The sequence below is a fragment of the Vanessa tameamea genome, chromosome 11 (genome assembly GCF_037043105.1).
Source record: "Vanessa tameamea isolate UH-Manoa-2023 chromosome 11, ilVanTame1 primary haplotype, whole genome shotgun sequence".
Taxonomy (NCBI): domain Eukaryota; kingdom Metazoa; phylum Arthropoda; class Insecta; order Lepidoptera; family Nymphalidae; genus Vanessa; species Vanessa tameamea.
Genome location: NC_087319.1, coordinates 8,624,484 through 8,647,666, shown reverse-complemented (window position 1 = coordinate 8,647,666; position 23,183 = coordinate 8,624,484). Strand labels below are relative to the sequence as shown.

The window sequence follows — 23,183 nt, the reverse complement described above, 5'->3', positions numbered from 1 at the left end:
TAAAATATATCAATCTAGAGGAATGTTGAAAGACAGTTAATTAGAGTAATAGCAATTTTAATACAACACTTTACCGTTAGAATTATACTCGTAACTGGCATTTATTTATATAACCACAAATATTTTATGAATCTTGGTTGCATGAGTGATAATCTATAAAATCAATGTATCTTGTTTTATGTGAACTACTTATTAATAAATATGTTAGGTTATTAAAACCACGGAGACTATTTCTCGCTATGTTATGTTATTTATAACTGTACTGTATTTATATTAATATTATAAAAGCAGAAGTAGCTCTGTCCGGCTGCTAACTCATCTCGACTAAACCATCGATTAGATGGCAATGAGTAATGAAATTTGGCATAGAGCTACAGTGAGAGGAAGCCAAGAACACAAGTTTTATAAAAGTTTGATGAGGACGGAGTCGGGGTGAACAGTTTTTCTGTTTCTTCTACTTGTTTCTGTTAATTTATCCATATTTAACTTGTTTTTTAAATTAACACGAGTTAATAAAAATGTATATTATGTTATTTCCTACGAACTAATGAACTATTCTAACGCATTTCACTGGAATCGATGAATTCTTCAAGCGGGATTGATTTAATATTTTTAATTTCGTACGTGTAAAATGTCAATAAAAAAATATTTAAAAAGGATATTTAATTATATGACAAAACATTCATCTAAATTAAAAGACTTATTAGATACTTTTATACTTTTTTTTATTAAAACAGTAGTTCCGTAATGAATCCTTCTAATTTATAAAAGTGACTTAAGAATTTACAAAAAGTTTGATATTTGTAATAAAACAATTAGATACGTTGTTATAACACTTACGAACTTAAGCATTAATTTTGTATTTAATGTAAACATTTCAAATGCATTTATCTCTAGTGGCTGTACTGCCATTAATTCCATAAATGATTTGGCTTGGTATCTTATAGATTGAGGCAGGTCATAATCCATTATCAGCTCATTGATGAATTTCCTAGTTGAGTTTCGTTTTAAAGTCATTGTTTCACAGATATAGGACATGAGCCCTATTGAAATTAGTTCGGCTGCACATTGCAAAATTGTAGTTATCAACGACTTCGACAGTTTCTTTGTGTGGGTTAAATAAACGGACTCCCATAATGTAATAATGATAAAAATATACGTGGAAACTATGGTCAAAAATATTTGGATTTCAAAAATTTGGTTTATCAAACAGACTGCATCACTGATAACATTATATACATTAGCTAGCGTTATAATTTTAGTATTTTTATCAGAAAAGGTTCCAATATAAAATATATTTTTGTTATTTGCTTTATGTTTATTATTGAAATGAATACAATTTTTCTTCATATGACTGTGATTTGCTAAATATTTGTTTACTATATCTAGTCTATCAGTTATTAATTTTATAAACACGTAAAAAGCGAATGCTTCGAGGTGACGTTCAAAATCAATAAATGTTATCAACAATTTGTAATAGATCATTGAGTCTTCCTTTAAGAATTCTTCAATACATGTTATTAAGAAAATTACTATAAATATAAACAAAGATACTTGAATGTGTTTCCTACACCTTGTGTTGAAATCCTTGTTTCTTGACAATTTAAAATAGCAATCTATTCGTGCAATAGTCTTAATGAAGCATATATTTCTTCCACTCGTGTTATAAAATAATGTCATAAAAATGATATGTTGAACAATCATAACCACAACTGGTATTTCATCCATTATTTTCATAATTTGTTCGATTCCTGCCAAATCTTTCCATAACACAAGATCACTGAGGAGTACGCCATATGAAATAACAATAAAGCATATTATAAAAATGCTGTAAATCATCATAGTTGATCCCGTGTTTTTTACTTGACCTTTAACTAAACGAAATCTAAATATACCATAACAATTTTCAATTTTTATCAGTGGCTTCATTACATTAACAATCATTTGTATTTCATCACTATTTTTTAACTTATAATCGATGTTTATTGGTGTCTTTTTATACATGTTTTATAGCAAATGTTACAGCTTGTACTTGGTACAACTTGTCCTGCTACTGGCAACAATACTCTCCGTAATGCAGAAGGATTTACTGCTACAATTACTTACATTTTCAAGGTACATTCTGTATTCCATTACTTTTATTAACTACCCTACTATTGTAGTGATATTAAAATGATAGCATATGCACTTAAACAAATGAAAACTTTATAAAACACGACATATCCATACTTAAGTATGGTATTAGTAATGGTATCTATATATGTAATCTTTAATATTTTTGTGTGATCAAAACACTCTTTCCCTTAAATAGTTTCTTGAATATTCAATTTCTTTTTGTATGTTTATATTTTTCACTTTTAATGTAACTAAAAAAACTATACATACATACAACTATACGAAGAATAATATAATACGAATATAATAAAAATGGTAAAAATAATGTAAACATTATATCTAAAGTACTTAAAAAATACATTCACCTTATTTTTTACCCTCTTTTTTATGTTATCAAGGTGCTATAAACAGATCATTACGATCTTACCTATGATTGTTTAGAAAAAGTGAGACAGTTGGACTATAATTATAAGATATGTAGTTGAAACACTTATAAACTTTACAATGAGTTTTATGTCTATAGAAAACATATCGTATACGAATATGTGCAATGGCCAGACTTGTATCACGTCTGTAAAAGCTTTAGCTTCAATTCTCAATGCTGGTGAATTTAGGTCGTAATCCATAATGAGTTCATTTACCAAAATTTTAATAGAGTTGCGTTTCAAAAGTATTGATTCACAGACATAAGACATTATACCGATTGACATTATTTCAAAAATACAAAATAAAATAATGCGAATAAGGAATTCGGTATTATTTGATATACGCAAATAATAAATCGATGTCCATATTATAATTATAATATAGATGAACGTTGACGTTAGACTTTTGAAAATATGAAATTGGAAAACTTTATTGATTAGTTCATTGGTTTCACCAATTACAGCATAGGCTTTTGCTAGTAATGTTATTTTAATATTCTGTGGAGTATAATTTATATAGACGTAATTTTTTTGCATGCTCATCATATCTTTTGGTCTAGTTATTACATTTAAAAAGGTTTTATTTTTTTTATTAAAAATATATTGCTCTAGATATGTATTAATAATACTTAATCTATCGATTAGAACTGCAATGAATACACAGAAGGCGAACACCTCAAGGTGTCTTTCAAAATCGATAATTAACATTAAAAGCTTGGTGGTCACTTGATCATCTCGGTTAATCATGGTGAAGATACACATCAATAACAAAACCGACACAAATATAAATATTTGAAATTGGAGTCGCGTCCGAAATTTTTTGTAGCCCTTTTTATCGGTTGATTTGTTTAAAATCTCATCAATATGAGCAATTTCTTTGATAATTCGTATGTTATTTTTGCTGTAACTTAAAAAAATTGCCATTGAGATAATATGTTGCACGATCATAATCACTGTGACAAGCTCATCCACCAGTTCTATAATATTTCGTGTTATAGACAAATCAGTGTTCACTAAAAGCTTAACGAAGAATACAATATATGGTACTATTAAAATAAGCACAACGAAAATTCCATACAATTTCATTCGTCTACTCAATATTGTTATTTGACCATTTACTTTTCGGTATCTAAACTTTCCAAACCAATTTTCAATCACTATCAGAGGCTTTAACATGTACAGAATTGAATCAATTTTATTATTTTCATTATTATTCATTTTTTTTCCTTGAGAAAATCAGCTTTATATCAAAAAAACCAAAGTGTAACTAGTGTAGAGGGAACCAGTCTTTAACTGCCTTAACTGTTGATTAGAGAATGGCTAAGTGTAATCTTAAATTTCTATCAACTAACCTATTAACCTTTTAATGTGAGTAATTTAATTGAATTTCCATTACGAGATTATTAATTAAGTCGGTAGATCTAATAGTTTTAAGTTTTAAAGACGTTGTCAGGAGTAGGTTACCTACGTGTCCCATTAAGGAAAGTAAATGGTATTGGTGATACTAATTGCTATTAATTGTTTTTTTAATATATGATGTTTGTGTATAAGAAAAATAAACAAGTTATTCATTATACATAGAAATTCCCTCAGCTTTACTGTTAGGATAATTTTTATTTTTTGATAAAATTAGTTAGTAAAGGGCTGCAATAAATTAAACTACTGCTGTTCAAATACAGTAAAGACGGGAAAATTAAGCTTGGCAATAATATAGTTCACCGTCGAAATTATTTTTGTTGGAAATACCATTATTCGCTTAAAATCAACTAGACCCATTGAATCCTATTCTATATTAGATATATTATTCTATTCGATATATTTTTAATTCAAATCTAAAATAAACTTATTCTGTTGCTATTGCTTCATAAAATTGTACCAGGCTTCATTAAGAAATATTTTGTTTCAGTGGTGGTTAACATTGTTGCGAAGGCATATAGCCAGTTCTGTATGGGAAATACAAATATTGTTGCGTATTAATTGGTCATATTAAATTAAGATTTACTAGTATCTTTAGAAATTGTTTTTGTCCAATATTACCTATCACATCTACTAATAAGCAAGCCTCACTTCATTACCTTATGTAACAGATGCCACTCCTTAGAGTTTGTAATTTTCAATAAGTAATGTCTTAACATTAATTATTGAAAATTCTTAATTTTCACTTAGATTAATACTTCGAACCAAATATTCTTAATATTATCATATATATTATTTTTTTCCATACAATATGTTCGCATCGGTGAGTAGAAAAAAATTACCACCACCTACTATCCCCTTTGAATTTGTCTTAACAGACACTTTAAGATATCTAATAATTGATTCTCTAAAATGGTATAGAAAACTAGAAATGTCCCTGATTAACAAAAAAAAACTTTCGAATACGCCATTGATCCACGTTACATAATATAGTTTAATACGAAATGTATCAAGTGATGAAAGCTGTTCGACCATTTCTGCCTTAGCGACTAAAGGGTCAGGTCACTGGTTGCATGTAATATCCGCTAAAACTTTTGAACTCTTAGATGATGAAAGTTCTCATATAACGATTCGACAGGTCTCGACTGAGAATACCGCTTGCTAGATTATTGTTCTTTGAAGTTTGAGCACAGATATCTGTTTTTAAGGACTCTCTTGGATTACACAGTTCTTCTTGTCCAATGAGTTTTAGATAGATTATTTCCATCGGTCTGCGAAGATAAAAATAAATTGCTCTTTTGCTTGTAGTTTTTTTTTATTTACAAATATATGTATAAATATATTTTAAATATAATATAATTAATAAATATACATACATATATACTTATATATTTATTATTAACTTATTTTTGTAAATAAAAGTTAAACTAATGTAGGCAAGCTGAAGTGGTCCTACAAGCTACGATTGCAGAAGCAGACACAATGAACTTACTCTTTTTGCGCCAGTTGTAAACTCTTTTTTTTATTTAATTATTCTCTTCTGCTTACATTTAATTTTAAGTCGGTGGTAATCTCTAAAATAACAATTCAACTATGAAGAAACCAAACTACCGTACCTCAATGATGGTCATAAATATCATATAAATATTTAATTGAGTTATATGGTGAATAATATTATATTATGTAATTCATATATTTTCTCTCATCGTACTAATTGCCTCAAAGGTTTTTTTTATGTTTAATTATGGTCTGTTTTCCAAAACATTTTTGAACTAATTTATAAACTAAAGTTTCATTAACTTACTATCATAAGCCAGTGAAAGTAATTTAGAAATCGAAAAAGCGTACACGGAGACACGTAAAATAGCTTTCAAGCCGCAAAGGCCCAGGCTTCAGCTGAGCGCGGACTTGCGCCTGCTGTATCGACCGATTTCATATTAGACACGTTCTTGTAACATGTCGATATTCGATAATTTTTTTGAAGAATGTATTGCATTTTCATATAACCAAAAGACAAACAATGAATATGGATAGGTGTACTCTCCCACAGCACATAATTCAATTCAACATTTCCGATTACACTTTGCACTTGAAAATAAGTATTGTTTCTTTAAAAAAATGTGGTTTTTGTTGTTACTTGTTAAAAAAATTCGGTACTTTAAAATGTGACTTTAAATATATTTCCAAATAGAAAATACTTGATTAATATACATTATAAAGTCAATATCCATAACATATCTATATCGAGCATACGTGCTACTGCTTCGCGTAGTACTCTACGCGAAGCAGTAGCTAGCGCAACGTAAGAACTTTTGCTAAAATGTGTAAACGTTTATACGGTTTTCTTACAAGTTAAAAAAAACTTTTTAAGGATTTTATCGATGTTATAGAAGTTAATCCCTAGTTCCTAAAAGACTCGTGTAAGCAAGCACAACGGCGCGGCGTCAGTCGCGCGAAGGACGCGCGGTGGCTCCTTGCGGCCACGCGCCGCGTTACGTCAACACTAAAAAAGTAATCAACCATGGGTCAGATGGTTGGAGCTGAATGTTCACCTGACGATGACGAAGAAGAACCCCGCATCCACGCCAATCCCACAGAGCGTTCACTGGTAAGCTGTTTTAGAAACAGATAATAAAATATTAAACTTAGCAAGAAGTAACTTAATATTTATAAAATATTCTGGAAAATATTAATGTTTGAAATATATACGTAATAATCCTTGTTATCATATTTTTAATTACCCTCATACTTATATAAAATATATTAAAACGCCTTTTAAAAAACATTAGCAAATATTTATTATTCGTGAGAGGTGTAATATTGCTATACCATTTGAAAAATATATACGTATTTATAATATCCCACTGCTGGACTAAGGCCGAAGATTTTAGACAATAAAAATGTAATTGGATTTGGTACTCCAAAAAAACGCAATTTTATCTTCAATCATCATAAATATTTAATATCATCATCAATAATATTTGTTTTAATAAAAATCTAAGTTTTAATACTATACCTATATTTAATTATGAAGTAAACAAAATGTAAATAAATTTATGAATTTAAAAAAAAAATTAGCTTACCATACCAGAATCATTAAAGTAAAACTAGAAGTAGGATTCCTCTCTAATGTAAGATGCAATTATGAAAGAATTGATTCAGAATTGTAATTTTTGTTTTTTGTAAATATAATTGTGAAATATAAGATTTTCGCGCCTTTGAATCATACATAGGTACGCACTTGGCGCGATTCAGCTGTAACGTGTTTATCGGTTTGACAGTTGTCGATCTGACGGCGCAAAGAATGGTACTTTATAAATCGCGTCATGCGTGCCGTCCGTGTGTAAATGTAAAACGAAACGTATCACAGCGCTCGTAAGCTTGTAGTCTGTCAATCCTTTTGCGCAAACTGTTCTAATAAGAGTAGGGTTTAATTTCAATGTATAAATAATATCGATAAATTAAAATTTGATCAGAGAGTGTTACTATTATACCATAAAAAATTGTTAATTTGTAGTTGAAAGTTGACGTTATAGGGTGGTGCAATTGATATAAGTGCTGTCAAAATTAAAATAATAAACTTCAGTGTTAGATGTTCAGATGTTTGTAATTCTAATAGTGAATTAAATATTAATCTCTCAAATTGAAGCGTTTTGCTGCAGTGCAGTATTTTTCATTCAGTTATTGAGAGAAGACTAAAAATTCGAAGATGTCTAAAGTGTCCCTCAATAATATTCCTTCAAATCCCCGTATAAATCGTCTACGAACATTTTCAAGGGTAAGAACAAACAATGATTTATTTTTCAATTTTAATTTAACATTTGAGGTTACATTTTTTAATAAAGATTATTATGTTCAAATTGAATTTAATGAATTGTTTGAAATGGTTAATTAAAAGTAAAATTTAAAATACCTTTTTGGTTATTTACTTGACTCAAAAATTTACAAAAGTAGCAAGTAGCAAAGCATTATATACTCTAATCCAATCATTCCTTTGTTGTTAAGCAAATTTGTGATGACAAATGTTTTTGTTAAATGTATTTATTAGTGAGATGGTTATATTCCATAGCTTTATTTATGTTTAAATAAAGTAATCATTTTAATAAAAGCAAACTGTGTGTTTGGTTTATACAAAAATATTTTGTGGCCACAAATTCATCATCATAATGAATTACAATTGATGCAAATATTTTTATAACCACAATTATTTTATTAAAAAAATGATAGCTTTTGTTAAGTATTTTATATTTTATGAGTTATTAACTATAGATCTATAATAACTTATGCTTTACTTTTGATTAGATGTAATTCATAAGGATGGTGTTACAAAACAAAGATTCTAATTTTGGTGGATATATACACAATTTAATTCAAAAAAATTGCAAATAATCAAATATTCTTAAAATGAATAAAAAGAATAATTTGATTACATCATTAATATCTTGTATATTTACTTTAAAAGTTTCACTGTCAGTTTGATTTATAGTTGAGATTTTATAGATGTCCTGAGTATTACTACTTATAAGCTTTAACAATTATTTCATGGTTATTTTTATCTAGCATTTCATAACAAGTAGTTATTATTAAATAAGACTAAGAAATTATTATCAAATAAAAGTAAGAGCTTTGTCCATCAATCAATATCAGTTTACTTTTAATTGTTCTAATATGCACTATCTTAATGTAAGGTAAAGAAATGGCTTTCATGGCTTTTCATTGTGCCGAATGTCACGCAGGATGGAGAAGACATCAATGAGATTTATCTGTATGGTTAAGATAACTAAGTCATTTAAATTTTGAGGATATGTATAGTAGTAGCAATTACCTTGTTAATTCTTAACCAAGAACAATACACACATTAAGAGTTACTAAAAAAGTAAATTAAAATTAAATGTTAGTATTCTTAACTATATATAATAAAATATGACACTCAATTGGCCAATTAACATAAGAATGAAATTTATGTTTTTTTTTTTATATTTTGAAATATAATGTATCAATGTCAGTTAAATAGACACATGTAATATGAATCTATGCCATGTACACCTCTATAGTCCATTCCATCCGCAATAGGACTAAAGCGAAATAAACAACATTTGACTTCCAATCGTCCATTGATAGAGCTTGAGTAACCTATGAAATCAATCATGGATTTTCAAAAAAGAAGGCATTTTGAATATCGACAAAGCTGTTATAGAAACTTTGAAAGTAAAATTAAAGTTAAATTAAATTTAAATACAAGTAGTTTAGTTGAATAGAAGGAAGTCTAAGCCTAAGCAATTAGGATTCCTCTTGTTCTTCTTTGTTGTTGGTTTTCTTTGTTTAAGTTTTATTGGAGGACAAGGGAGGAATTGTGTTGTATATTGTATAAGTAATGGATTTAAGTTTTTGAACCATTTGTTTTTTTTATAAACTTTTATTTATTGTCAGTATGTTGTGTCGATTAAATCTTGCAACAGATTTAAACAGGCCTAAAAGAGTCAAAAATCAACTTATTCCTTTGTTTATCACTGACTTAACTATATTTAAATACAATGTAACCTCCGTCCCACATTAAAATTCTCAATCATCACAAGAATGATTTGTGTAGTGGATTTGACCTTGAATAAAATTTCTTTTATTGTTCCAAATTACTAGGTGAGTTGATTGATTTTCAAGGGCCTATTATTTTATATCGGCGATCACTACTTTTTTCAAGATGTAAGTATTTGTTTCAATATTTAAGAGAATCATTACAATAAGAAATAATATTTATTTTATAGCTAGCCCCCCATTATTTTATTCATTCCAAAAATATCCTTTTTAAAGACTAAATTATTTAAGGTAGTGTATATCAATATAGTACTATGTACTGTATGTATGTACTATAAATATTATACCAATATTACCGGTATTTTCTTCAAAGTATATATGTACAAGATTTAAATACATTTTATTTTTATCTGATATTATCAGATATACATATATATGTAATAGATAACAGAAAACAGAATATCTTTTGACTGAAATTCGGCAGAAACAGTCAGTATTAGAGACGGGTTAACTTCGCTCGGATATATTATAGTTCACAATGTAAATGATTTTCCCTATTTTACTTATACATGGGCAAGTGCACAAACACATGTGTAATCTCCATTGCTCCACTATTACAGCAGACTGCAATTCGACATTACCGAGGAGTGAGGTACTTGACGACTGTTTTACTTGCTTTCCGAGCGCGAGTGTAATACTGTCAATTTCCTCAATTTGGGTGCAGATAGAAACACTCATTAAGTTATTGATATGATCCAGGACTCGATACCAAAACCTTGAGCTTTGAAGCTGTGTTTGTGACCTACAAAAACAAAAAGTACATCAAGGTTTACTTTGATAAAAAATGTTATAAATAATAAAAGATACGTCGCTTGTTTGTATTCACCAAACATTTGATAGATTGTATCTTATTATGTCACGAATGTTGCAAATAATAGTATAAGTTGATAAGAATGTTATTGCACTGTCCTCGTGTTTACAGAATACTTTGGTCCTGATATCTAAGCTAATTGGGTGTTTATTAAGTCCTTTAGAAATAATTATACCTACTTGCAAAATTACTATATTTTACATTTTGTGACTCAGCGCAGATAAACATAAAGTTATGTACGACCATTAAATGTGCTAAATGTGACTTGTTGTAATTAACTGAAATAACAAATTATAAGTAATATAATAAATGAACATCATCATCATCTAGAAACACTTAAATTTTGAAATCTTGTAAATCAATTTAATAATTTAAGTACCTGCTTTTGTCTAGGACTGTGCATGCCCCTGGGCATATTCCATCGCCCCAATAATTTACTACCTACGATGTTTCGTACATCAATACAGCATGTATTGTTGTGTTCTGGCTTATTATTGTGTTGGGTGAATGTTTAACATTATTTTTCGTGATAAGAAATACATTGATATTGTATAGGGACTTATATTTTCTGCAGTGGTAGTGTTCATAGACTTAGGTAACCTTATCTAGCCTTACCTTAGTTACGTAAAACTTTTGCTCCTAAATGATGACAAAAACCTAAAATGTATCATACAGGAAATGTCCGGGTCACATTTGGAAAAAGCTGTCAAAACCATTATATATATTACTACCTAACAGTAAATTAGTAACTCTATTTTTACACAATTTTTCTTCGACTTGCTATCCTGCGACCCTGAAATTCAATTATATCGAAACACTGGACAAAAAAAAGGTTAAGTTTTAACCGCAAACATATCGCGTTTAAAAACTTACATCTTAACCGATATATAGAGAAAAATTCCGCACCTCAATGTGTTCAGTTAAAATCGGTAATGTGTTTATATTGAAATATTTTAAAATGGTCATTTCTATAGACCTACATATTTGAAATTTACGATTTCTCACAATAAATTATTTTATCTATGAGATTAGGCTACTTGACAAGTACATTTTTCTGAAACCAAAACCTTCTGCGGAGCATCAATAAATGCAAAAAATATAAAAAAAAACCGTTAATAGGGTGATTTTAATGCCTACATATAAGAGCAACATGTTAACCGATCGGATGAGTGTGTTGATCTCAGGTCGCAGAGATTACTTGCGACCCTCGAGTTCCTCTTAGACTTAAGAGAAAGATTTATGTTTGGATCGAAGAGTTGCACTACTAATTTGGCGGGTGAGAAGTCTTCTGCCGATATGAGTATGTTTACATGAATGTGTATAATGAGAATGGGTAAAATTTAAATGAGTACTTATTTTCAAAGAAAATACCATAGCAGAAAAGCTAAAACGAAAAAGATTATTATATTAATGATATGTAAAATGCAGTGACTGTCGGGCACGAGCAGACCTTTTTGTGAAGGATGATTTTAAAAAAAGACAAAATAAGGTAAGAATAAGAGATGAATGCAAGGTATTATATATTATATACCCCGATCCCAAATGTATGACCTAAGGACGATTGAAAATATTTACAAAATATTACTTCATTCCAAAATAAGTGGGGTCGTCGTCGTTCCAGTAATAATGAAACTTAGAAATTATTTCCAACGTCAGTTCCCTAAAAAAAGTGGGTCGTTATAATTTACCTTACTAGCCGTAGTTAACTGGTTAATTGCTTACAATGTTATGTAGTACATTTTTGTTAATTAAGTGACACACATTAGAGCGATTGCTATTTTTGTTGGATCCACGAAATTGTAGTCAAAATTTCATTAATTATTATGGTTATGTTATTCGTATCAGTTTTGAGGGGTAACAGTATCAACATATTTTAAAAGAATAAGAATAGCAATAATTAGCTTCGTATAATTAATGGTTTTACACTCGTGTCGACTGATAAATAGATGAAAATAAACCATATAATTCCTACTCACTCTATATTCCGGATAGAAACGGCAATCAATTGTGTAATTTTGGGCTCAGAGCCAGAATTAAGATTGCAAGTGTGCAATGAATTGCAGGGGAATTTCGTTTCAAATATGCATCAAACCAAGTCCCACGGATATACTCGTATTATACCTTCCTTGAAAATATATTTTGAGTGCCTGTGAGACACTACCTGTCCAGCAATATTTTATGTGATCAATATTTCAAATTATATACATACATGGAAATTTCAAATTAATAAGTCAGAAAAAATTAAGATCGACAATTAATCTATAATAGATCCTACTTTTTTAGATTTTTTAATTAATTGCTAAAGTTGTGAGACTCGCTCTTTAAATTGGCAAAAAATAACTCATTTTAAAAATAAATTATACAATTTTTCGAACGTTTATTTACTACGTTTGAAAAAAATACGAACCACATTATTAAAAAAATAAATAAAATCATATACTTTATTTAGATTTAATATATACAAACGTATGATTTTGGCAAGATTTTAAAAATGGTAGGAAAGATGTCAAAAGTTTTTCATCTTAATTTTTTTATTTTTGTAATGCTTGACCGATTAAAATACTAATATTTAGTGCTGAATTATTCCATAAAACCTTTCAGGCGATAATCAATGAAGGTGAAATAATTAAATAAATTATTTTATTTATATACTAAGAAATTTTAAAATTTGTAGATAAAGCAGATTGTCACTGGCTTTAAAAATGTCATGTCATTTCAAATATTTGGACGGAATAGGTTATAATTTCAGTTCCAAGATTTGAACCGTACATAGTAACAGAGAAAATAAAAAAAAAAACTTGTAAAATAAATGTCATTGCTGTTAACAGCATTAATGGCTGTGTTTAAACTGCTCTATAATTGTAACCCTTTAGATAAGTCCCCAAACCATTAGCTGGTAATTATCTTCTTGTATTATCGTATTGAAGTTTACTCATTATCAGTATGCGTTTCGCGACAGAAGTGTATAAAGATCGTTATCCTGTAATAAAAATACTTTTAAATATCACAATAGAAAATCGAGTAGATACGATATATGTTGGTTTTTATCAAGTCGTGTTGATTAGGATATAATTTATCGAATTATTCTATATAGGTCTTGATACAAGTGTTATCATTGCTAGTTGAATTTGCAACTAATTTGAGTGGAGTGTTTTTTGTCAAATCTGTCTTAAGTGTGAAAACCACGCTAGAATGGTACGTATAATTTATTGAAACGCAATAACAGGTACATTATAATATATTCTAGAATTATCATAAGACACGTGCAAGATTGCTTGTAAGTTGTGTTATATCAATTAACCACTCGATCGAGAACTAGGTCTTTTAAAACCAGTCGGTTTTGTAGGTCAGGAGTATTGGGTTAATTAGTAAACACTAAAAGCCATTTTCCGTTACATAATTACGAACATCCTAAGAAGGTAACATGTTAGATTCGAAGGAAGTGAGTGGTGACGGCACTAATCAATTAATAGCAATCTACATCACGTGCGATACGCTTCAAGACGAGATCACATTCATCACTATTGTATGTGAACGGATGGATAAATATGTCTTCCAATTAAAATACATACCACATGTTTTAAAGTAGGTACATTATAATGTTTCCAAACTATTTATTTGACACATATTCATTCATCGATTTTAATTGGCCGAAATTAAAAGTGAGTCTTGTAACGGTTCAAAGTTTTTTTGTTTAATTTTGTATGACAAACCGATGCCAAAGGTTCAATAAACTACACCGTTTCTTTGTTCGTTTATTTTAATTTAAATAATAACATCGTCATGCTTCAGAAGAACTTTTTAAAAAAATAAATGAACTTAAAAAAGGAAATAAAAGTAAAACCATTGTTATCATCAGCTCTTGGAAATAATAATTATTAAAATTAAACAAAAATATACCAATTAATATATTATGTGCATTGTTAATCCCAAGTTGTGAGAACGAGGAACACACCAGTAGTGGCGCCAGTAGTAATGAAAATACCAGAAGATATTTTATGCTTAACATTCTCAGCTATTGCGACGTGTCGAAGTGACTGCATATTATGAAAAATTCAAACGCTCTGAAGGCCAGTGCTACAGCTTCCTTTACTGAGTTTCTCAGTATTGGAATGAAGGAAGGGCTTTGTTACTGTACCATGGCATAAAGTTTTTAATTATTCGACTTCTGAATTCTGACCTTAAAAATTCTTCACTATTTCTCTCTACGTGAGTTCGTTGTTGCGGTTTTTATTTTAATGCCCTGAAGGAATGTCATATATGTAATCTAATACTTGGAGTTATTGTTTATCCGCATATTATATACTATGTAAATTTCGCGTACATACGATGATATCAAGTTTCTCTGTACCGAGCGCAGGTGAGCATAATTCAACGCAATGTTAGGAATATAAATCACTATATCTGATACGTTTTCAAACAATATCAAGGTAGAGAACTTGGCCTTTATCCTGAAATATTAAGATTGATGGTTTATCTACAACATAATAACATTGTGAACATTACAGTTTCTGTACACAAAACATTTTAAGAGTGCAAATAAGTCGAAGGCCCGTCTATAAATTTAAGGATAATTATTTTTTTTATACAAAATCTTGTACGAATTCACTTTATAAAATCATTTCCTAACGCATGAAATGAATACCATTGTCACTATCTACCATTGTTTTATATCATTTGGTATCCAACTTTTCCCAATTATATTTTTTCTAATTTAATCATAACAGTTATTTCATTAAGAATTGTATGTTGTCTGGTTGATCCTGATGCCTAGATAATTTTAATCGAGGTGTTTTTTAGTATAATCTTTTTATGAACGCTCTTATCTTGGTATTAATTCAGAACATTGTTACTAAGTATGTTTTATAGCCTATATTAAAATAATTCATTTTAATGACGAAGAGATCAGCTACTTAAACTCTGGAAATTTATATCTAGCGTATAAGGGTAGATAATCCGAGGTTCTGGAATTAAACCCCAAGACGGGATAATTAATGTATTGTATTTTTCCGTTAAGATATTTTCAGGACTAAAACGGACTTAGGAAAGTTAGTCTTTATAGTTCATTGATTCTCAGTCTGAATTGTCATCGGTCAATAAATACACAATTTTGTGCACTATAAAATCTCGGGCGCAGATGGTTAGACTCTGAGATTGACCAATGTGGTTGAACTACTTACCAATCTACGTTATATTTAACTAAGAGATTATTGAAATTGCTATTGACATTATACTCATTACTTTTGACTTTTAGTCCTTTACCTTATTTTACAGGTGATGTATGTTAATATCAGGTTTATATATATATATATATATATATATATTTTAATTTTGGACAACATCACATACATTACTCTGATCCCAATGTAAGTAGCTAAAGCACTTGTGTTATGGAAGATCAGAAGTAACGACGGTACCACGGTAATTTTAGAGCTGCTTATTAAATTATTAATTTGATGTCACTGTTACATACTCGAATTTTAAATAACCATGTTAGTCTCAGGAATACTTAATCATGATTGTAGATCTAGGTCCAGTAGGTAAGTAAAAAGTCTTGATAACCTTTATCTGTGTTTATGCTTCAGTTAAATATATTAATTCTCAAACAAATTGTGTTTCCTTTTATTTTGCAACTTGATTTGTGGAGTATAATTTATTCTATATACTTAATGAATAAATAGTCCTTTATGTATTTATATATTTTAAGGATTGTTTTTTATATATATAAGAAATATTAACATTAAGTCCTTAAATATATACTAATATGAATTAAAATAGTTACTGTATGTATTAAATATAATAATACTGTACTTGTTACTTTATGTATTAATGATTAAACTATTATTACTATATTATAATTGTTGACAAACTATAAGTAGAATTAGGTAAATACTTTGAAAATCCTTCCTCGAGCTAAATTTTCCTCTCGCAATGACGCCACTTACAAACAACCGGCAAGTGATTTGTGTTTGCTTATGTTTTTGTATATCTAAGCAATATTTATCCATGGATATATGCTATGTCATATTAAACTAAAAACACCTTTTCATATACAAGACCTAACATAGTAACTAATAATAATGAACATGGGCAAGTATTGCTTTTTTTTCCTCTAATACTACTATCGGATATATATAGGATCTATCAATATGTATTCGTTTTTCAGAACCAATTTCGCTATTAAGTATGCATATAAGTTGCCTATTAAATTCAAATATCTTGTAATATGTACCAAAAGTATTATGGTCGAGTTTACAAAGTGTAAAGAATTATTTTTATAGGTAATGCTATTTAATATGTAAGTAATTTTGTATGATAGGGATCAGTACGTACCTATATGTGACAGATACATTGAACCAAAAGTTTATTCTCCATTTTTACGCAGTAATTTTATTGCGACTTATTTATGTTAGATAAATATACAAAAGTAAAAAAAAAGTAAATATCCTATTGGTATATAAAAGTATCTCCTCTTATTATCTTGATTTTTATATACCATTCTGCTGTAATGCACGGTGGTTATAAACACGCGGCAGAATTTCAGTGAAATTCGACATAAGCAAGTTTCGTTATAAAATTCTCCTTGGAATAGGAGATAAATGATTGCATAAATTAAGCAAACGAAATCTAAATGGTGCTTGTCTACTGAGATTTTTAATTTGATGATGATTATTATAATCGATATGAAAGCCCGGTAGCTGCGCTTGAACCTACTGAGGAGGTTTCGGATTGCTGTATTGTTGGATTATGAGAGTTAGAGATTGAAGCGGGAAAGAGTGAATATGTTTGAGATATATGCAATATTAAATATCCTGCGCATTTAGCTGATCTCCATTGAAAGTGGCCGATTTGGCCGAAATCGGTCAGGAGGACATTAAATCATATATTCTACCAACAGCTGTGCATTAACTTGATGTATGTCACACGTAAAATCTTCCAGAAACTTAACTTACCTAAATAATTGAATAGTTCACAATAAATAATTAAATAATAGAATAGACGCGAAAAGCGTGTTTTACTAAGACTGTATCGACGTAGTATATGGAAAATTGCCGATCCTAGCTCTTTTTGAACTCTGCCAAAAATATAACAAACAAAATAAAACTTCGTATGTTCGATAGCTCGGAAATTTCTACAATAGTTAATATAGAATGTTAATATTAAAAAATAAAACGTTTAGCACTAGTTCAGCATTTGTATGTGTGAGTACAGAGATATCGCTTGAAGATTAATACAATCATTTGTGAATTGTGATACTGATTGTATTACTTTACTTCGTGAGAAGGCGGGACGGCTATCTTATGATTACGATATTCAGTTTATATTTGATTATTTCTCACTAAATGAATACCCGAGAAACATTTCATGATAACTCTGTTTTAAAATAATAAAACTTTTCATATTACTTTGGATTTCAGTGATACTAGCTTTAGAGTGCTTTTCACGACTCTCCATTATCATAATCCAACAACTGTTTTAGTTTATCAGAATTACACTTTCGTTTCGACATTCAGTGCACTTTTATTCACTTGTTTATCGGACAAATAAAATTACTAATTATTTTAAGTGCAGTTTCGGCGTTAAAATTATTTCACTTATAAAAATTATATCAATACTAAATTGTATTTTTCGAGATTAACAAGAACACATAGATACGAATTCTTCGCATATACATATTTATGTATGTTGCGACAAAATTATGATATACTTGTATTGCGACACGTCGTTGTATTGCGCTATACAAAGAACAGATACACTGTTGTAACATTAACAATACAGAATCTATCACTTTGGACTCAGTCATTACTAGCGGCGATGTTATCTGGCGTGTTAAAACAAACAGCTGTTGTATATATCTATGCTTTGTTCTAAATACGCCTGAACATGACATGTTAAGTGTATGTTGTTTCATAGATCAATGAAAATTATGTTTAATATTGATATTATTTAAGTGAACGGTTTTTTTTAATTATCTAATTTGAAACGTTTGAGTACATAAGTAAAAAAGGCGACAGTTTTTGTTCGACTTTGTTTTGTGTTATGTATGTTAACGGATCACTCAATAATGGCTTGACTGCTTTGGACGGTAAATAGCAAATAACAATTTGTTTGTTTAATTTCACTTTATTTATCGGATAATATATTATGATACAATATTACAAAATAGACAATAAATTTTATTTTTAATACGTTGTTTACTTGGTTTGCACTTCTAAAACCTCTCGTGACGTTAGCGCACGCCAAAAAACGCAATACGAATTTAGCGTGGCAAGTAATTACAGCTTTAATACGTCATTAGTTGGACGGGCAAATAGGCTACCTGATAATAAGTGGTCAATACTACCTACAGACATTGGCGCCGTAATAAATTTAAATTTATTTTTCACATCGACAATGCCACAACTAAAATGTTCCTTGTGCATGTACTTACACGAGTTCAATCACTTTTCAAACCGGAATAAAACAATACAAAGTATAGCTGATCGGTGGTAGGATATACGATGGTGGTATCCAACCAGGCTTGCACAAAATGCTATCACTAATTAAAATATAGAAAAGAAAGTTCTAAAGATAGTGCCCTGCTACTCACATTCATATAGACGGATAATTTTAAACTTAGTTAATGGGTTCAACCCTATGGGCAGGGAACCCTAAGTAATAACAATAAGTATATTTATAATAGTTGTAAATACAAAGCAAAATTATCATACAAACCACGTGCTCTATACGACCTTAGAAACCGGTATTCAAACCACACGCAGTCTTTGACAATGACCGCGAAATTGATGGCTGTATACATAAATCTGTTAATATTTATATTTCATTTAGCTTCTGGAAAAATAGGAGAGGAAATAGTTACACTGAAACTGTGAATATCTATATACTTTAAATGTACAATATACCTAATGAATAGATATATACATTTCCCTCATCAGTTGTAAGAGATTAATTTGTCGTTAGAAATTAAAAAATTGAATGGTGATTAATATTCATCAAATATAAGTATGTATATAAGTATATAAGACGTTTATCATTTTTGCTGCAAATTCAGAGTTTAGTTTGTTATTTTTGTACGGAAATACCAAAATTGGATTTGAAAGATGTCTTTAGTATTTTGATTGATCATTATTTATAGTATGTTTTATTATCATCGTGAATGTTTGGTTTGATGATAAATTTTTCATTGGTAAATATTCAATATATAATTTTTTTTTATTGTTTCAGACGGAAAGCGAAACATCTTGTGAAGAAGCGGCGCGGTTAACCGCAGAAGGTGCTGATGATGATGATGAGGCCTACGACTATGGAGAGCTACCACCACCGCCGGATGGCGGATATGGCTGGGTGGTCGTGTTTGCTTCCTTCATGTGTAACCTCGTAGTAGACGGCATTGCATACACCTTTGGAATCTTTCTTCCTGAATTAGTCACGTACTTCGGAGAAGGCAAGGGCACAGTCGCGTGGGTTGGCAGTTTACTTTCTGGAGTGTATTTAGCGGCCGGTAAGTACAATTTTCTTTATCCGGTTTTTTTAAATTTCGCAAAAAGAAGGTTTCAGGACCTGATAAAATAGACTAAGATTTATTTTAATCAAATCAAATGAATATTCATGGAAATAAAATATATTTGTCAGCTATTAGCGAATGTACAGACGTTGAAACTAAGTTTAAACTTCTAATAATAGCAGTGACAGTACATAAACATAGGTTAGAGTAAACAAACCTGTGGGTTAACTGAAGTTATTAATCACGAAGATAGATATACATAGCTGTAGAAATATTAGATGTAGAAATATGGCAACTGACGTAGTCGCTTACGTAACGTGGAATTTCTATGACTAGTTGATTGGTTTTGAATTGTACTTTATAAGATATTTAAGGATATATTTTATTTATTTTTAATATTTCAAGAAAACCATAAATATTGTTTGATTATCTGTCTTTGTCAGTTTGACGAACATCTTCTGATAATTCAATGGCCATCATTTCCAGGCTCATCAATTGAATCCGGTTGTCTATTTCCTATCAATTCTAGTCACATTGTACATTATGCGACTGCATTGATCGTACACGATTAAACTACCGATTTTATACCTATGTAGCTAATAGTACGAGATTAATGGCTTGTTTTTCTTAGAAGCTTATAATGTGAAGTTAGAAGCAATTTACAAATACTCGTTAATTTTTACATTACTTTAATTTTGTACTTGATTTACTGAACTCATATTTTAAGAGGCAAAATGACCCAGTGGCTTGAACGCATCTACAGTGATGACTGCGAGTTGAAAACCAACCAAGCGCTACTGAATTTTCACGCTCTTAATCAGCGTTTATAATTCATCTCATGCTTGGCCGTGAAGGAAAACATCGTTAGGAAACCTGCATGTTTCAGATTTGAATTAAATTCTGCCATATCTGTAGCACACATTGGAGCAGCGTTGTGGAATAACATTCCCCTCAAAATCAGTATGCCTCAGCCCAGTAGTGGGATATTTACAGGCTATTTACTTTACTTCACTTTATATTTTATTGATATCTCTCTTACGATGCGATATACAGATATGTACTTTAATCCTCGCAAAAATTTGCTGTGCATTATGTTATCAATATTTGCGATAAAACCCCTGGCAACAATAATATATATGATGATCTTTAGTTTTGTTGATTTTAATCATAAAATACATATGATTGATTATATCATCATATTAATTACGTGATAAAACTAAACGGATTTTGATATATATGCTACCTATATAAAGTTTCAAACTAGAGTGATACCTGTTTCAAGGGCTAATCAATTAGGCGTAACTATTATGTAATAATATTATTCTAGAGATGTTATGGTTGTTATTAATATTATAATTTTACTGTATAAAATAATAACTATATTTTGATACGATATTTTCATAGAAATATATATTTGTGAGTGGTGGTAATTGACGATACAAATAATATATAATACGCATGTAAGCATTTAACTAGTATTTGCTTCTCTCGATCCTCAAGCTGATTTTATATTGTATAATTTGTAGTATCGACTACGTCGCTGTTGTAATTACGACCAACCGATGGTTGGATTTAGATTGCAGATAGTCAGAGGTTAGTTTAAGAACTATTTTCAGATATCTTAAATAAGTATATACAACATTAAATTAAAAATAAATAATACACGAGTCATTGCTAGGAGTATTTTAGCAAAAAAATTAACCTTCTGTCACCAACAGTGGAGGCAATATTGTCAATAGTATTTTTTACAAATTGTCTGCTTGTAATATTTTACAACTAAACGTTTACACATAACAGACGTGTAAACGTTTTGTTGTAAAATATTTTATTGTAAAAGTTTATCTATAATGATATTTCTTACGCTGAGTTTTAACACTATCTTGATTGCAGTTATCGAAGTATTGTGGAACAGTACTTTTATCATTATCATCACGATAGCTGTTGTGTTTTCTTTATCTGTTTTTGTTATTGACCCGATTTGAGTTGTAATTGTTGCTCTTAGACTATCAGACCCACAATTATTCGTTTTTAATTAATGTGAACTAATACAATATCGTAATTATACATCGTATAATTATGTAGAGTACAATGATAAACTAATTATTAAAACAAAAGAGTAAATTTTCGTTTACAATGAGTATTATCACACACACACATACATACATACCCTAGTTTAGGTTAAATTAAAGTCGATAGTAGCTCCAATAAATGTCTATTAAATAATAATTTAATATGAGACTCATTAAACCTGCTATTATTAGACATATGATCTTCTAAAATGTAACCTAAAGCAAAGTGTACTAACCCTTAGTACACTTTGCCGTTGATATTTGTTATGTAATTGCGTCTATATTATTGCTTTAAACACAATTCAATCAGCCACGTTTATTAACACAATGAGTAACGTATTTTCATGGCCATCATATACCTACTCAACAACGATTTGCAACACATACAGTATTTTACATTTTATATTTTCTTTTCGCTTGTTAAAAGGTTATTTAACCCCTAATATATGTTTATTTGCATTATAAAAAAACGATCGTCTTTTCAGTTTAGTAAGAATTATTGATTGGTGGCCTATTAATCTCCCTCTTATACTGTTCTTAAGTCACATACTATAGGAATTTTATACTTACGGACGTTTCTTTGATACATATTTGAAGTGGTCATCGACCTACATTATAAAAGGCTGATTTTAGTACTCGTTTATTTGTATAATAGACGATTCTCGACAACTTTATATATTCAACAATCATATTTGTTTAAAATCATATCTATCTTATATATTATCTATCCGGGACAGATTTTTAAAAATCAATAAGCGTTTTGCTGTATAATTGTAACAGAGATGTTTAAGAGAGAAAAACTTGGCTCGATATTGTTATTAATTATTATGATCGGGGAAAAATATTCGTAAAATTACCGTTCTTTATCAAAGGTTCTAATTAACCGTATAATTTCAATTAGCTATATAAAATTCACTCCTTGGACTGGATAGCAAGTATTTAAATGTTACATATGTAGTTGGTTATTAAGTTTTAGTACAAGGGCGGTCAGGTAATTATCATTTATTATATATATTTATAATACCTATAGCTTATTCCTAGATTTTAATCGTTTAGTTTCATATTAATTATATGTCTCTGTATTCACCTCAAAATAAACTAATTAATATTAATTTATGATATTAACTCGTGGGGCTTAGTGGAAGTGTTAAAAAAACATCAAAACTCTGTCTTAAAGGAGTATGAGACACATAGCATCTCATCACATAATGTAAGGATTGGTTTATATTTAAAAATGTGTGTCAGTATTC

The 23,183-nt window shown here is 29.4% G+C and overlaps 3 protein-coding genes across 8 annotated transcripts in view; 1 reads left to right on the top strand and 2 right to left on the bottom strand.

Annotated features, from left to right (window-relative positions):
* Positions 1-783: 783 nt before the first annotated feature.
* On the bottom strand, positions 784-1,632 carry LOC135193504 (uncharacterized). The gene has a single exon (XM_064216264.1). It carries the CDS (start codon positions 1,483-1,485, stop codon positions 784-786), a length of 702 nt encoding a protein of 233 aa, XP_064072334.1. The 5' UTR covers positions 1,486-1,632.
* A 920-nt stretch (positions 1,633-2,552) lies between these two features.
* LOC135193517 (uncharacterized) lies at positions 2,553-3,287 on the bottom strand. Its single transcript, XM_064216319.1, has one exon. It carries the CDS (start codon positions 3,285-3,287, stop codon positions 2,553-2,555), a length of 735 nt encoding a protein of 244 aa, XP_064072389.1.
* A 3,119-nt stretch (positions 3,288-6,406) lies between these two features.
* LOC113402484 (monocarboxylate transporter 13) overlaps positions 6,407-23,183 on the top strand; it is a 36,120-nt gene continuing 19,343 nt past the window's right edge. For 3 of the 6 annotated variants that reach the window (XM_026642751.2, XM_026642749.2, XM_064216296.1), the window contains exons 1-2: positions 6,407-6,564; positions 19,585-19,861. In XM_026642751.2, coding sequence (XP_026498536.2) covers positions 6,478-6,564; positions 19,585-19,861 — 364 coding nt within the window. In that variant the 5' untranslated portion in view covers positions 6,407-6,477. Of the gene's footprint in view, positions 6,565-7,228; positions 7,735-13,303; positions 13,555-19,584; positions 19,862-23,183 lie in introns of those variants that run through there. The other 3 variants (XM_026642750.2, XM_064216297.1, XM_064216298.1) reach the window with 2 other exon arrangements.